Raw genomic sequence first — 15,881 nt, forward strand, 5'->3', positions numbered from 1 at the left:
CTGAAAATTAGCCGCTGTTTCTTTAATGCTTAAAAATCTGGGTCAGCATGAGTCAACGGCCTGCACCGGGCTGTCTATATAGAGTGAGAAATGTTAGTTTGGTGTTGGATTGGTTGGTTAGTTAGTGAAAGCTGGTAGTGTTGATGTGTGTACAGTTGGTCAGTCGCTTTTGCAGAAAGACTTTTAAGAATAAAAGCAGAAAGTACTCTGCAAGGATACTCTCCTCGCGGACTCTTTTATGCCGACAAGGGTCCAAGGACCAGGCTGAGGTGACAAAGGGAGGTCAGAACCTTCTTTTTTCTTTTTTTTTACAAACACTGACAAGAGGGTCTCAGTTCCTCTGGTTCTTAAAGCCAAAAGAAGATAAACAATGTGTGGAAAGGATTCCGTTTTATGCAAGCAGGAGCAAGAGTGGCCCAGAGGATATCTCCAAAACTGGGCAACCTGTATGCCCTTCAAGGCACTTTTATAGCTTTCTGGGCAGCAGTCGCCACCACCCTGGTCCCTGAGCAACGCCACGCCCCAAAGAGAGGTGCTGCCAGGCCTGCATGGTGGAAAGGCTATCCTTCAGCACCCAACACTCAGCTGCCAAGCAGGCCTTGCACCCAGATGGCCAGGCTGAACATCTGATAAGAACTGAATTAGGAGCGGAGTTGAGAGACAGACCAATAGCTGCTGCCACTGGGAGTATCTTGTGATGCACATGTAAGAGGCTTGAGAATTGTTGGTTGTTTCTTTCTTTCAGTGTGACAGCCTCCCCCCCCCCCCCCAGTTAGACCCAACTCGGTGAGCCTGCCCTGCACAGAAACAACCGTTGCCAAGAAGGAAAGACCACCAGTTTGATGGATGACCCTGCAAAAAACAAGCACTTCTAAAACATGAAGTACAAAAGGTCTGTGACTACTGGTGAGTTATTATGCATTGATTTTTACTGTTACCAACATTCTTATTTTGACAGGCCTACTCAGATGTTTATAAAGCTTGTAAGAGTTTTAATTTGTCTTAGTTTATTCTATTGTGGTTTTGCCATTTGTTAAATAAAAGGATAATTTTATTCCTTTATCCTTTTGGAAACTGCTTTGAGGGTTTTTTCCTACAATGAAGTGGAGCATAAATTTTATGAAATTAATTAATTAAAGAAATAAATGGGATTTACCATGTGTGAAGCTACATTTAAATGAGAAGTACTGCAGTTCCATTACTGCTGCACTGCAGTTCAACTATAAAATCATATTTTAAGTCAGATGCCATCTTTAGATTTTGTTGTGAGGTGCTCCTTTGTATTCAGATCAGGCCTGAGTAATATAATGTAGCACTTGGGAAGGAAGATGCAGCCCAGAAGCCCAGCACTGGAGGCCAACATAGAGAAGACCTGCACGGCTACCATGTATTTCCCCTTGGTGCTCAGGTAGGTGGGAACAAAGGACACCCAAACACTGCAGAAGACCAGCATGCTGAAGGTGATCAGCTTGGCTTCATTGAAGGACCCTGGAAGCTTCCTGGCCAAGAAAGCCACTGTGAAGCAGATGGCAGCCAAGCAGCCCATGTAACCGAGGGCACCATAAAACATGGCAACAGACCCTTCGTTGCATTGCATGATGATCTCTCCAGGCTGAGACTGCATGTCAGACTCTGGGAATGGGGGAGACACCCCCAGCCAGGTGCTGCAGATGATAACTTGAACACCAGAACAGGAAATGATAATGGAGTTGGCCAGACTCTTCCCCAGCCATCTCCTCACCTTGCTCCCGGGTTTTGTGGCCATGAAGGCCAGCACTACAGTGATGGTTTTAGCCAATACAGAAGACACTGCAACTGAGAAGATTATGCTGAAGGCCGTTTGTCGGAGAAGGCAGGTCAATTTCCTTGGCCGGCCAATGAAGAGGAAGGAGGACAAAAAGGAGAACAAGAGAGAGATGAGGAGGATGTAGGAGAGGTCACGATTGTTGGCTTTGACAATGGGAGTTTCCTGGGATCTAATGAAGCTTACTAACACAAAGCTTGTGATTAAAAATAAGAAGAGGGCAATGGAAAACAAGAGGATCCCCAACTTGTCTTCATAGGCTAGGAAGCTGATAATCTTGGGGACACACTGATCATGGTTCTTGCTTGGATGCTCATCTTCTGGACATTTGTTGCAATGGTCTGCATCTGCAATGATAAAGAGTTACTTCATTGCCCTATGATTTTTGTTCCATGTATCATACAGGTCTTTGTATTAGTCTCGATTCTTCAAGATGCCATAATATATGGGGTGGCAGCCTATACCAGAGACCTAGAATGTCCTAAATCATGCTATTGAGACTCCTGGCTTCACTCTGTCTACCCTTTTGGGTCAGCCTCTTCTAGTTGGTGGTAATCAAGACTAGGATGAATATCTCATTGATAATTATTCGGTATGTACAGTACCTCTATATATTTTGTTTTACTTTATAACATTCATGCAGGTTGCTCAGTTTTGTTGTCATTCATTGCTAGCAATGCCTTCTATTCCATTTCCAGCTGATGAAGACTTTATTCCGAAACAGTGAACTGTTCCGGATACATTGTCCTCTTCAGACTTCCTTTTAAGACTTCTGAGAGACGTCTTCCTTTGACACTTTCATAGGACGTCTTCCTTTGAGAGACAGCTTGGCGTTCCTCACTATTCAATGACCTGTTTGACTCCTCATTTGACTCTTATATATACAACAGCTTAAAGTCACTTGTATATTTTGTGAGATGTACTGTATGATAGATACATTATTTTATAGTGGCGTATTGTAGTGACATTGTAATTAATTATATATCCACTACCAGTTATTAGCCAGCGTGTTGCATTTGCATTGATTGTTACATTTTGCAACACAGGGGGTTGTGTTTGTCTTCTACTTGGTGGGACATGCCTGGTTCTGAAAGGGCTTCCTTTCCCTCTGGAATTCCTTACCTTCCTGGGTGGATATGGTCCCATTGGGACACTGAGCACACGCATAGCAGCAAAGCGGCTTTCCTTCTTGAATCACTTTGACGTATCCAGAAGAGCAGCTTTTGCTGCACCTTGAATGTGGAAGTGTCTAACCATAAGATGAATGAATATCAAATAAAAAGTGTTAGGAATGCGTCAATAAGCCACAGAACTGAGTAACAGGCAAAGAAAATACACAATCACTCCACATTTTACTAGAAAACTGCTCTACCTTCTGCCCCACAGAAAAGGGCCCTTGTAGATTAGACCAGAGACCCATTATTTTCTCAGAATGGGAAACCACCTATCTGTGCTGGTCCCGGGGGGGGAGGTACTAATACCGTAGCCGTGGTTCAGTCCAGAGTCACTAGCAGGGTAGACGATCACTAGATGAGATGCGAGGTCCGAAACAGGGAGCCGGGCGGGGGAACAGGAACGCTGGTAGGGCAGCAGCAGAAAGCCAGGCGGGGAACAGGAACACTGGTAGGGCAGAAGCAGGAAGCCAGGAGGGGAACAGGAACACTGGTAGGGCAGAAGCGGGCAGCCGGGCGAGGAACAGGAACACCGGAGAGTCAGAAGCAGGAAGCCAGGCGAGGAACAGGCACACCGGGAGTGCAGATCTAGGTCTGGGTAAAAGCAGGTACTCCACAACGACCTTGCTCCCGCAACCTGGGACGGGCTGCCTGACCTTTATCTTCTTCTAAGGCCGGGGGCGGTCCCGGCCCCCAGGAGCCCCGCCTCTCCTGGCCTTAAGGCGAGCACTCCTCCTGGGAGAGACCAGTTCCCTTCGCCCCTCTGCTCTAAGCCTCTGCAGTTCAGGAGAGGCCGAAGGGTTACTGGGCCCTGGGGGAGGCTCACCTGTAGACACTGAGTCCTCCAGCACCTCTGGGGCCAGAATGGTTTCACCTGGTGCCTGCCCCTGAGGATCTGGCACAGGTGCAGGCTCCTCAGCATCTAGGCCTTGCCCCAGTTCAGCCGGCCCTGGAGGCGGGGACTCTTGTGCCGGCTGGGATTCCTCCGGTTCACTCTCCGACTCGGAATCCCAGGCCATCACACCATCCCCCCTCCCAGGCCCCCCCCAACCGAGGGTCCGGACCCGGCTTGTTGGGGTACGCCGCATGAAACTCTCGGTGGCAGGCAGGCACGTGGACGTAGGCCGCTGGTTCCCAGGAACGGTCCTCCGGCCCATACCCCTTCCAGTCTATGAGATACTGCAGCTTCCCCCTGCGGTATCGGGAGTCCAGAATGCGTTCCACCTCGTACTCAGGCTCTCCCCAAACCAAAACCGTCTGTAGTCAGGGACGGTTCAGGTGGAACTCGTCGGGTGGGGCCACCGGACTCAGAAGGGACCTGTGGAATACCGGGTGAACCTTCAGGGTTGCTGGCAACCAGAGACGGAATGCCACAGGCGAGACCTGGTTCACGATAGGGAACGGGCCGGTGAAACGGGCATCCAGCTTCCACGAAGGTCGAGTAGGGTGGAGGTGGCGAGTGGAGAGCCATACCAGGTCACCGACGTGGAGTTCCGGCCCCACCTGGCAGTGGCGGTCGGCCTGGACCTTGTACGCCTCCTTGGCCTGGCGCAGCTGCTCCATCAACAGCTGTTGCTGGGACTGGAGCTCCTGAAGCCACTCTGTCACCGCAGGGACCGCAGATGCCGGCAGCACATCCGGAAACAACCGTGGATGAAAACCGTAGCTGGCCTGGAACGGGGTCTACTGGGTGGACACATTCACCGCGTTGTTATAAGCGAACTCCGCCAAGGCTAGGTGGTCGACCCAGTCATCCTGCTGGTAGCTGCAGTAACACCGGAGGTACTGCTCCAGCACAGCGTTCGCCCGTTCCGTCTGGCCATCAGTCTGTGGGTGGTAAGCAGATGAGAGACAGACCTCTGTCCCGAGGGCCTGGTGCAAAGCACGCCAAAACCGGGACGTGAACTGAACGCCACGGTCGGACACTACACGCTCAGGTAGGCCATGCAGGCGGAAGACATGCTGAAGGTACAGCTGCGCAGTTTCCTTAGCTGAGGGTACGGGTGGGCAGGGGGCACAGTGCACCATCTTCGTGAAATGGTCGGAGAAAACTAGAAGGCAGGTGCAGCCCCGAGACGGGGGTAGCTCCACTACAAAGTCCAGAGAAACTGTGTGCCACGGACGTGGTGGAACCGGCAACGGCTGAAGAAGGCCGGGGGGTCACCCGGTAGGCCCCTTGGCCCGCCTGCAGACATCACAACCAGCGACGTAGCGAGCCACGTCAGCCTTCAGACGGGGCCAACAAAACTCACGGCTTACCAGATGGGTGGTCCGATACCGCCCAAAGTGCCTCGCTGCTGGAGCATCATGGGTCATCCGGAGAACCTCAGCCCGCAGCGGCCCTGGTGGGATGTACAGGCGCCCGTGGTGCAGCAGAAGACCCTGATGCAAGACCAGCCCTGGATACTGAGGGCATGACCCTTCGGCCAGTTCCCAGAGTCGTTCCTGGGCCCAAGCGTCAGCCCGCTGCTGTTCCCGCACCTGAGCCTGTAGTGGCTCAACCTCCTGGGTGGCCAGGAATGCAGCTGGTGGTAGAATTGTGGTGGGTACTGCTTGCTGTACCGTGTCTGCGTTGTCTTCAGGTTTCCGGGACAGGGCATCCGCCTTCTGGTTTTGGGAGCTAGGGATGTAGCGGATCCGGAACTGGAATCGGGAAAAGAACAATTCCCACCGGATCTGCCTTTGGTTCAGCTTGCGGGTGGTCTGGAGGTACTCCAGGTTCCGGTGGTCGGTTCTCACCTCCACCGGGTGTCGTGCCCCCTCAAGATGGTGGCGCCAAACCTCAAAGGCCACCTTGATGGCCAGTAGTTCCCGCTCCCACACGGTATAGTTACGCTCTGCTGGAAGGAGCTGGCGGGAATAGAAGGCGCAGGGTAAGAGTGGCGCTTCCGGTCCGCACTGCTGAGACAAGACGGCACCGAGAGCCGTACTGGAGGCGTCAGTCTCTACCACAAAAGGTCGAGAAGGATCCGGATGTTGCAGGATTGGCGCTCTCTGGAAACAGGCCTTCAACCCTTGAAATGCCTCCTCTGCCTCCTTGTCCCAGGAAAACGGCGTCTTGGGGCATAGTAGCCGGGTCAACGGGGTGGTGCGATGAGCATAATCCGCAATGAAGGTCCGGTAATAGTTGGCGAACCCCAGGAAACGCTGTAGGTCCTTCTGGTTCCGAGGTGCCGCCCATTCTCGAACCGCTGCCACCTTCCCAGGATCCATCTGCACCCCACCTGGTGAGAGTCGGTGACCCAGGAAGTCCACTGACCGCTGATGGAACTCGCACTTGCTGAGCTTTGCATACAAACGGTGCTTGCGCGAGCGCTGCAGCACGGTCCGGACATGACCCTCGTAGCGCGCCGGGTCACGGGAGTAAACCAGAATGTCATCCAAGTACACCACCACGTACTTGTCTAGCAAGTCCTGGAACACGTGGTTGATGTACCATTGGAACACAGCAGGCGCGTTGCACAAACCGAAGGGCATAACCAGGTATTCGAACGGCCCGTACCGGGTCCCGAATGCTGTCTTCCACTCATCCCCGGCTCGGATCCGAATCAAATTGTAGGCACCCCGGAGGTCTAGCTTGGTGAACACCTGCGCCCCTTGCACCCGCTCCAGTAACTCCGAAATAAGGGGCAAGGGGTACCGGTCTGGGATGGTAATTTTGTTCAGGGCCCGGTAATCATGGCAAAGGCGGAGCTCCCCACATTTCTTTTTAAAGAGCACTGGCGCAGCAGTGGGCGAGGTAGAAGGCCTAATGAACCCACGCTCCAGGTTCTTGCGCAAGAAGTCCTGCAAAGCCTCGCGCTCTGGCTCTGTTAAAGAGTATAAGCGACTCACCGGTAGGGGCGCTCCGGGCTGGAGGTCTATGCCGCAGTCAAAGGACCGATGCGGCGGCAGCTGGTCTGACCCCCCCCCCCGTTCCTCGAACACGTCGTGATAGTCCCGGTACTCAGTGGGGAGCGTTGCAGCAGCCTCCTCAGTGGGCGCAGCTGCTAGCATCTCAGTCTCAGCAGAAGAACTTGGGTCTGGGAAGTGTACAGTCCGTTTGACCCAGTCAATCTGCACATTGTGAGCCTCCAGCCAGTCCATCCCAAGCACCAGGGGGAACCGGGGCATGGAGGCAACATCCAAAGTTCGCATCTCACGGTGCTGCTGGAGGCACAGGACCAGGGGCTGGGTCTCCTGAGTAACGGCACCCGAACGCAGGAGCTGTCCGTCGATTGCCTCCACCTGTACCAGTTCTGGCTTGTTCCGAAGTGGCACCCGATGATGGGCAGCAAAAGCAGCGTCCATTTAGGAGCAGGTTTCCCCCGAATCCACTAGAGCATGGGTAAGAATCCAGGGTCCACCTGGAGGGTATAGACATACCGGAACCATAAGGTGTTGTAGTTCAATTGGTGCGGCCCCATTCTGTGCGGTTTGGGACCCCAGGTAGCCAGGGCCATCAGCTACTGGGGTTGGCGGTTTTCCTGTGGCTGGCGTTTCTCAGGACAGGACAGGGCATAGTGTCCGCATCCGCCACAATAGAGACATAGATTCCCCTCCCGACGCCGCGACTTCTCTGTGGGGGAGAGGCGTGGCCGCACTGCCCCAAGCTGCATAGGTTCCTCCAATGACTCAGCTGTGCCTGTGGGGCTGCTGGTAGAAACTGGTGCCGAGAACTGGAAGTGCCGGCGGCCCCGAGCCTGACGACGGTCCTCTAGCCGATCGTCTATCTGTAGACTCCGTTGAATGAGGGTGTTTAGCGTGGTGGGGCGTTCCATTGTGGCCAGCTGGTCCAGTATCTCGTCTGAAAGCCCCTCGAGATACTGGTCCCGAAGAGCAGAGTCATTCCAGGTCAAGTCCTGTGCCAGCGGCCGGAATTCCGTGGTGTATGCGGCCACCGTGGACTTGCCCTGTTTCAACCGCCGAATCGCCCAGTTGGCTTGACTCCCCTCCTGGGGGTTGCCGAACGCGGCCTCCAACAGATTGCAAAACCCCACATAGTCCGCCAGCAAGGGGGAGTCTTGCCTGAGTAGCGGCAACGCCCACTTGGCCGCCTGGTCCTTTAACAAACTAATCAAAAAGTGCACCTTGGTGCGGTCGTCAGGGAAGTTGCGGGCGCGCCCCTGAATATACAGCTTGGCCTGGGCAAGGAACATGGGAAAGCTGGCCGGGGCCCCATCAAATTTCTCAGGCAAGGCCACTGGGTACTTGCCAGGAGCCGGGGCGTCGGCCCCAGGAGCCGGTAGGGCGTCCAACCGCTGCTGAAGTGCTGTAACCGCATTACTGAGCTGCTGCACGGTGTGCGTCAAGGCCTGGTTCTCCTGGGCTATTGCCAACAGTCTAGCCGCTTGGTCGGCCATGGCCTCTGACTCTTCCCGAACGCACCCCAACAAAGAGGGAGTGCGGGTGTGGCGGGAGCAAACTGTGCTGGTCCCGGGGGGGGGAGGTACTAATACCGTAGCCGAGGTTCAGTCCAGAGTCACTAGCAGGGTAGACGATCACTAGATGAGACGCGAGGTCCGAAACATGGAGCCGGGCGGGGGAACAGGAATGCTGGTAGGGCAACAGCAGGAAGCCAGGCGGGGAACAGGAACACTGGTAGGGCAGAAGCGGGCAGCCGGGCGAGGAACAGGAACACTGGAGAGTCAGAAGCAGGAAGCCGGGCGAGGAAGTTTGCCCCAGATTGGCACACCGGGAGTGCAGATCTAGATCTGGGTAAAAGCAGGTACTCCACAACGACGTTGCTCCCACAACCTGGGACGGGCTGCCTGACCTTTATCTTCTTCTAAGGCCGGGGGCGGTCCCAGCCCCCAGAAGCCCCGCCTCTCCTGGCCTTAAGGCGAGCACTCCTCCTGGGAGAGACCAGTTCCCTTCGCCTCTCTGCTCTAAGCCTCTGCAGTTCAGGAGAGGCCGAAGGGTTACTGGGCCCCGGGGGAGGCTCACCTGTAGCCACTGAGTCCTCCAGCACCTCTGGGGCCAGAATGGTTTCACCTGGTGCCTGCCCCTGAGGATCTGGCACAGGTGCAGGCTCCTCAGCATCTAGGCCTTGCCCCAGTTCAGCCGGCCCTGGAGGCGGGGACTCTTGTGCCGGCTGGGATTCCTCCGGTTCACTCTCCGACTCGGAATCCCAGGCCATCACACTATCATTGATCTGTTGTAAATGCATTCTTTAAACTGATATCAGCATCTAGTCCAATCTGGGGCAAATTAAGCAGATGAGATGGATCCAAAGCTTCACTGCCACATGGAAGATGGAGCAAGGTTGTTTTCTCCTGCTCCGGAGGGTAGGACCGGAACCAATGCCTTCCAGTTACAAGGAAGGAGATTCCAATTAAACACCAGAAAGAACTTCCTGGTCTCCCTCGGGAGGTTGTGGACTCTTTCCCTGGCAGTTTTAAAGCAGAGGTTCGATGGCCATCTGCCATGGATGCTTTAGCTGAGATTCTTGCATTGCAGAGGGTTGGACTAGATGACCCTTGGGATCCCTTCCAGCTGTGCAATACTATGATTCTATGAAATGCCTTAGGATGAGAAGAGCCTTAATATTTACTGCAGTAGGGTGAGGGGCTCACCGGGTGTTTCTGCAAATAACACCCACCTAGTGTACTGAAGTGCTTTTGAATTCTGGTGCTGGAGAAGACTCTTCAGAGTCCCATGGACTGCAAGAAGATCAAACCTATGCATTCTGAAGGAAATCAGCCCTGAGTGGTCACTGGAAGGACAGATCGTGAAGCTGAGGCTCCAATACTTTGGCCACCTCATGAGAAGAGAAGACTCCCTGGAAAAGACCCTGATGCTGGGAAAGATGGAGGGCACAAGGAGAAGGGACGACAGAGGACGAGATGGTGGGACAGTGTTCTTGAAGCTACCAACATGAGTTTGACCAAACTGCGGGAGGCAGTGGAAGACAGGAGGGCCTGGCGTGCTCTGGTCCAGGGGGTCACGAAGAGTGGGACACGACTAAACGACTAAACAACAATACTTTGGCCACTCATGAGAAGAGAAGACTCACCTGAAGAAGCTGCGCAAGCCACACAATGGCATCTTCGTCAATGCTCAACATTTTGTCTGGAGGTGCTTGCTGCTTGAGACTCCCAATTTTCACAGAAGCCACAGAAGTGTTGGGCCACACCACCCTGGTAAAAATATCAAAGTTGGCTGCCAACTCCCCATCCCCATCCATGGAGGTGTTGTAAGATCCAAAGTTCTTCAGAAATGAGTGGAACTAGAACGGCACATGGATAAAAAGAACATCACTTCAGTGCTTCCCGTTTGGGGATGGGACGAAATGTGAAGTTCTTTTATTGGAAATTATGTTTCATTGCTCTGATTGTAACCAAATTTTGCCCAATGGTTCCAGAGATCAAGCTTTTAGCACCGGACTCCGACTGTCCCTGGTTGTTCTTCCTGCTTATTGCTGGTGTTGTCAGAGAAACAAAACTCTTCTGACTCTGGAGAGGCGGCCATGGAGGCTTTTCAGCACTGGATCACCAGATAAACCAATTCTGCCTCAAAAGCTCACTCCACTCCTCCTGCTGCTTGAATGGACAGCCCCTTCCCCTCTCTTCTCTTTATCTCCCTTTAGCTTGCTTGCTTTCTGGGCTTAATGGGGAAAGCACCCGTTGGTTGGAAGGCACCTGAGCGATTCCCCCACTGTTACCCTGTGATTCTTGCCACATTTGCCACTTCTTATTTTTTATCAATTTTCCAAATGATTACAAATCTTGCTGAATTGTTTCAATTCAATACAATGTAATACAATGTAATTTAATTCCAAAACTGACTTCCTGCTCTTCTTATAAGATACAGGTGAAACTCGGAAAATTAGAATATCATGGAAAAGTTCATTTATTTCAGTAATTCAACTTAAAATGTGAAGCTAATATATGAGATAGACTCATGATATGCAAAGCGAGATATGTCAAGGCTTTATTTGTTATAATTGTCTTGATCATGGCATACAGCTGATGAAAATCCCAAATTAACAATCTCACAAAATTAGAATATTAAATGAAATCAGCAAAACAAGGACTGCAAATAGAGCAATATTGGACCTCTGAGAAGTAGAAGCATGCATATGCACTCAGTACTTGGTTTGGGCCCCTTTTGCATCAATTACTGACTCAATGCGGCGTGGCATGGATGCTATCAGCCTGTGTCACTGCTGAGGTGTTATCGAGGACCAGGATGCTTCAATAGCAGCCTTCAGCTCTTCTGCATTGCTCGGTCTCATGTCTCTCATCTTTCTCTTGGCAATGCCCCGTAGATTCTCTATGGGGTTCAGGTCACGTGAGTTTGCTGGCCTATCAAAGACAGTAATCCCATGAGCATTGACCCAGGTTTAGGTACTTTTGGCAGTGTGGGCAGGTGCCAAAGTCCTGCTGGAAAATGAAGTCAGCATCCCCATAAAGCTTGTCTGCGGAAGGAAGCATGAAGTGCTCCAAAATCTCATGGTAGATGGCTGTGTTGACCCTGGACTTAATGAAGCACAGTGGACCAACACCAGCTGATGACAAATCAACACAGACTGTGGAAACGTCAGATTGGACTTCAAGCATCTGGCATTGTGTGCCTCCCCATCCTTCCTCCAGACTCTGGGTCCTTGGTTTCCCAATGAGATGCAAAAGCTGCTCTCATCAGAAAAGAGATTTGGGAAGCCAATCATCACAATTATAACAAATAAAGCCTTGACATATCTCGCTTTGCATGTCATGAGTCTATCTCATATATTAGTTTCACCTTTTAAGTTGAATTACTGAAATAAATGAACTTTCACCTGTATGTCCATGATGTTTCACCTGTTCCGACTCATAATCTTAATTAGTCTCTAGATGACTCCTCCAGTATTTACTGATATTATCATTCATCAGCTGCCCCTTTACATCCCTGCATACAGCAAAAAAATCAAATACAATGGTACCTCGGGTTACATACGCTTCAGGTTACAGACTCCGCTAACCCAGAAATAGTACATTGAGTTAAGAACTTTGTTTCAGGATGAGAACAGAAATTGTGCGGCGGCAGTGGGAGGCCCCATTAGCTAAAGTGGTTCTTCAGGTTAAGAACAGTTTCAGGTTAAGAGCGGACCTCCGGAACGAATTAAGTACGTAACCTGAGGGTACCACTGTAAACCTTAATATATGTTCTATAACAGCCAATGCGGTTTCTTTTTCCAAAGTCTGGTGTTGTATCCCAGCTTCATATATTTTTCATATATCTATAAAACAAAGTATGGAAAATATTCCTGTATTGCAAGGGGTTAAACTAGATAGCCCTTGGATCCCTTCCAACTCTAAGATTCTATGAAATGTAAGTGATTATAGTTACTGTATCATACTATATATTTCTTATTGTAATTCTTGCACTTTCCTTCTTCCTCTTTTTCCGCCTTTCCCTTTCATCGCTATAATACACACACACACACACACACACACACACACACACACACGTTAAATTTGTCCGCCTCAGAAGTTCCTCCACCATGGGTTAGAAATATAAGAAAAGGTTGTTGCTTTTTCTGTAGCAATGCCACCCCCAACCCGCAAAAAACAAACAAGCCCCGACTGGTGAGATACCCTTCCAAAATGCATAAATATTGAAGAAGTGGAGGGTGGTTGTAGGATCTCCACAAAGCCTGTTCTGAATAATGATAGAACACTTTTGCACATTTCATTAGTACTATCAGTGATGGAAAAAGGAATACCTGCCATGGCTGTAGCCTCTGAAGCCTCTGCCCGTCTCCTCCACCCATCATTGCCACCTGCTTGGATCTGGATGAGTAAGCAGCATTTAAGGCATGTGCCACAGCATACACACTGCTATAGATGTTGTAGTTGTCTGGAGAAAGACTCTGCACAAGGATATCCAGGGGCAATTCCCCTTTTTGGTCACATCTGAGACGTTCTTTCGCAGAAAACAAGTGCTTCGAAATGAAACAATCAAACACTTCCTTCCAGTAAGGAACTAAGCGACTGAAGTCAAAATTGTCATGTTTTAGGGCAACCTCTGTCTGAATTAAGAAGGAAAAGAAACAGTGGCGGTGCTGGAAATGTAATCTCCAGTTAGAGAACGTTGGGGTGATGTCCCACAAAGCTGTTGTGATCCAGATTTTCCCCTCAGTGGACTGTAGCGACAATCTTAGTAATTCATTTATAAAGAATATTCCGCTGAAGAAAGAACGAGTCTCTGCATAGTGAACAAATACATTGACTTGTCTCCATGTGAGAAATGAATCAACCTGAATTTTCACTAAATACCGAGTCATTTCTGGGATTCTGTATGAGAAGGCAGCACAAACACCATTCGAGGTGAGCATAGGGGTCAAGGACCTCATGAACCTTTCTCCGTTGTCATTGTCTGGAGCAAAGAGACCGATCCACGTCCATCTGAAATGGAGGAGCAACTTGACAATCCCTGAGTATTGGTGGTCATCTTTGGGGATCATCCGGTAGAAAAAAGGGAGATGAGTTTTATCATTGATGTCATGGGAGACAAACCCATAACTAACCTGGATGGGAACAGAAAAGAAAAGTGTTTGGCTTGGCTTTGTTTGAATTTCCTGAAATACAGGTCTCCTCTCCATAACATAGGATTCTGTCAGTCCAGATGGACAGGAGGAAGGAAGGAAGGAAGGAAGGAAGGAAGGAAGGAAGGAAGGAAGGTTGCTACTAACAGAAACTTTCTCCCTCAGACAGCCAAACTTTAACATTTTAAAGCAAAGTGAAATTAGACTGCTCCCCAATTCACACCTGTGGGATTTTGTAGATGCCCAACATGTTCGAAATATGGAGAGAGATTTCAGAGTCTGCACCATCTAAAACAGCCAGCAGGTTATTCTGCCTTCCACACCTGTAGTTTGGAATACTTGCATGACCGGTGTAAAGCAGCTCTACCATGGCGTCGTATGTGATTCTTGTATTGTCATAGTTCTCAAATATATTGTAGCCCAGGGTGATGTTGGGTAAGAGCCTGGGATTCTGGTTGATCTCGTGGATGGCGAGCAGGAAGGCCAGATTGTGGAGTAAAATTGTGTATCCTTCTCTGCAACAAAACATACATCTCACACTCACCCTCCATTTAATAATATATGTCACAGTCATAGAATCAGAAAATGGTAGAGGTGGCAGGGACCCCAAAGTCTAGGCCAACCCCCTGTAACACAGGAATTGCTGATGGCCATTCATCCAAGCGACCCATCACATTTGCAGTCTCCTCTTGCTCAAGACCCTGATGTTGGGAAAGATCAAGGACAAGGGGACAACAGAGAACGAGATGGTTGGACAGTGTTCTCGTAGCTACAAACATGAGTCTGATCAAACTGCGGGAGGCATACAGGAGTGCCTGGCATGCTCTGGTCCATGGGGTCACGAAGAGTCGGACACAACTAAACGACTAAACAACAACAACTTGCTCAAGGCAGCACATATGTGCCATACCTCATGCCACCATTTGACCCTGATAATAACTCTTTGATGTAAAAGAAGCCACAGGAGAGCCAAAGACTTCGTGGCTGAGGGCTGATGTGCACGTACATCTCCTCAGTCGAAATCCCAAAACTCTAGCCACTACATTGCACTGCCATGATGTACATTGCAGAAAGGGAGTGGGCTTGGGGAAATTGCCATTTGAAGGGCATTTACAACTACTATTCTATGATTGTATGATTTCTAGACAGTGAAAGCACCTTGAGTTTATTTTAAGAACAACGCCCATGCTTGATCAGAATCGGAATCCCAATTGCCAACCCTGAGTGAAATGTTTCTTTATTAGTTATTAATTGATTTATTAGTTTTTTTTGTATACCACCCTTCACCTGAAGATCACTGGGCAATTTACAACATGAAAATACAAAATGAGAACACAAAATACCTATTAAAAACAAAAACAAACCAGTAGTCCCCCCTCCCACAATTTTTTTTAAAAGGTCATAAGAATGTTAATCAGCCGAAAGCCTTGGTTAAAGAGGAATGTTTTTGCCTGACCATTTTATATTGCTATAGGTTTTAAGGGGAACCCCCTTGCCGCCCAAAAACCAAAGGGAGAATGCAAGCTGCAGAGGATTTCCTGGGCTGGCCTATGCAAAACAGCCTGGCTGAGCTAGGAACCTCAAGGAACAATAGAGGGCTACTGCGGGACATTGGCAGTGCAAGAGAACTTTACCTGAGGTGTGAACAGAGACTGGGGATTTGGGATTTGAGTTTGCCAGGGTAACTGGGTGTGAAGGAGGAGTTTGGGGGAAAGGTTGCTGGGAGGAAGAAGGAGGAAGAAAGGCTGGGATCCATCTTTGGGAGAGGTTGGCTAGCAGAGATGCCTTGGGCTCCAGGACTAATTTGGGGTACAAGCCCCTCTCGAAAGGACCATGAACTCCCCCCATGCAGACTGATGGTGTAAATATGTGAATAAACCATTTTTCTTAAAGCCACGATAGTCTCTGCTGTGCCTCCATTTTCCAAAGGACAACAGACCCTGTGTGAGTGCCTGGTACCCCATGGGCTCTTGCTACCACTAAGCAGAGAGTGGGGTGGCTCAATCTTTAGCTACTTAGAGGGCAATTGAGACCTGGACTTTGAAGCAGCAAGGAATAGGCCATGCAAATCAACACTTTTTAAGAAGAAGAAGAGGAAGAAGAAGAGTTTGGATTTGATATCCTACCTTTCACTCCCTTTAAGGAGTTGGGCTCAAAGAATCAGTGATATAAACAACGGTTGCCATGGGAGACCCCAGTAAGTGTTTCCCTGTCAAACTGGGCTGTAGCAGGTTACTTTCCCTTCCCTTATTAAATGGTTGCAATCCAAGGAGGAAAATAACCTTTAATAGACAGGGTGTGTGTGGGTGTTTAGATGTGTGTAGGTGTGTGAGAACCTCTAAGTGGTGTACACAGTGTACAATTTAAAAGCAAGATCCAAAGACTTTTCATGTATGCG

The 15,881-nt window shown here is 50.0% G+C and overlaps 1 protein-coding gene across 1 annotated transcript; it reads right to left on the reverse strand.

Annotated features, from left to right (window-relative positions):
* Nucleotides 1-1,240: 1,240 nt before the first annotated feature.
* Nucleotides 1,241-14,491, reverse strand: LOC308579744 (vomeronasal type-2 receptor 26-like; the record flags this gene model as incomplete). The annotated part of the gene is made up of 6 exons (XM_081180677.1): nucleotides 1,241-2,151; nucleotides 2,927-3,053; nucleotides 9,971-10,183; nucleotides 12,662-13,465; nucleotides 13,707-13,998; nucleotides 14,394-14,491. 6 exons carry the CDS (start codon nucleotides 14,489-14,491, stop codon nucleotides 1,241-1,243), a joined length of 2,445 nt encoding a protein of 814 aa, XP_081036803.1.
* Nucleotides 14,492-15,881: the final 1,390 nt, after the last annotated feature.

Source organism: Podarcis bocagei, assembly GCF_964188305.1.
Source record: "Podarcis bocagei genome assembly, chromosome: 2".
Classification (NCBI taxonomy): Eukaryota; Metazoa; Chordata; class Lepidosauria; order Squamata; family Lacertidae; genus Podarcis; species Podarcis bocagei.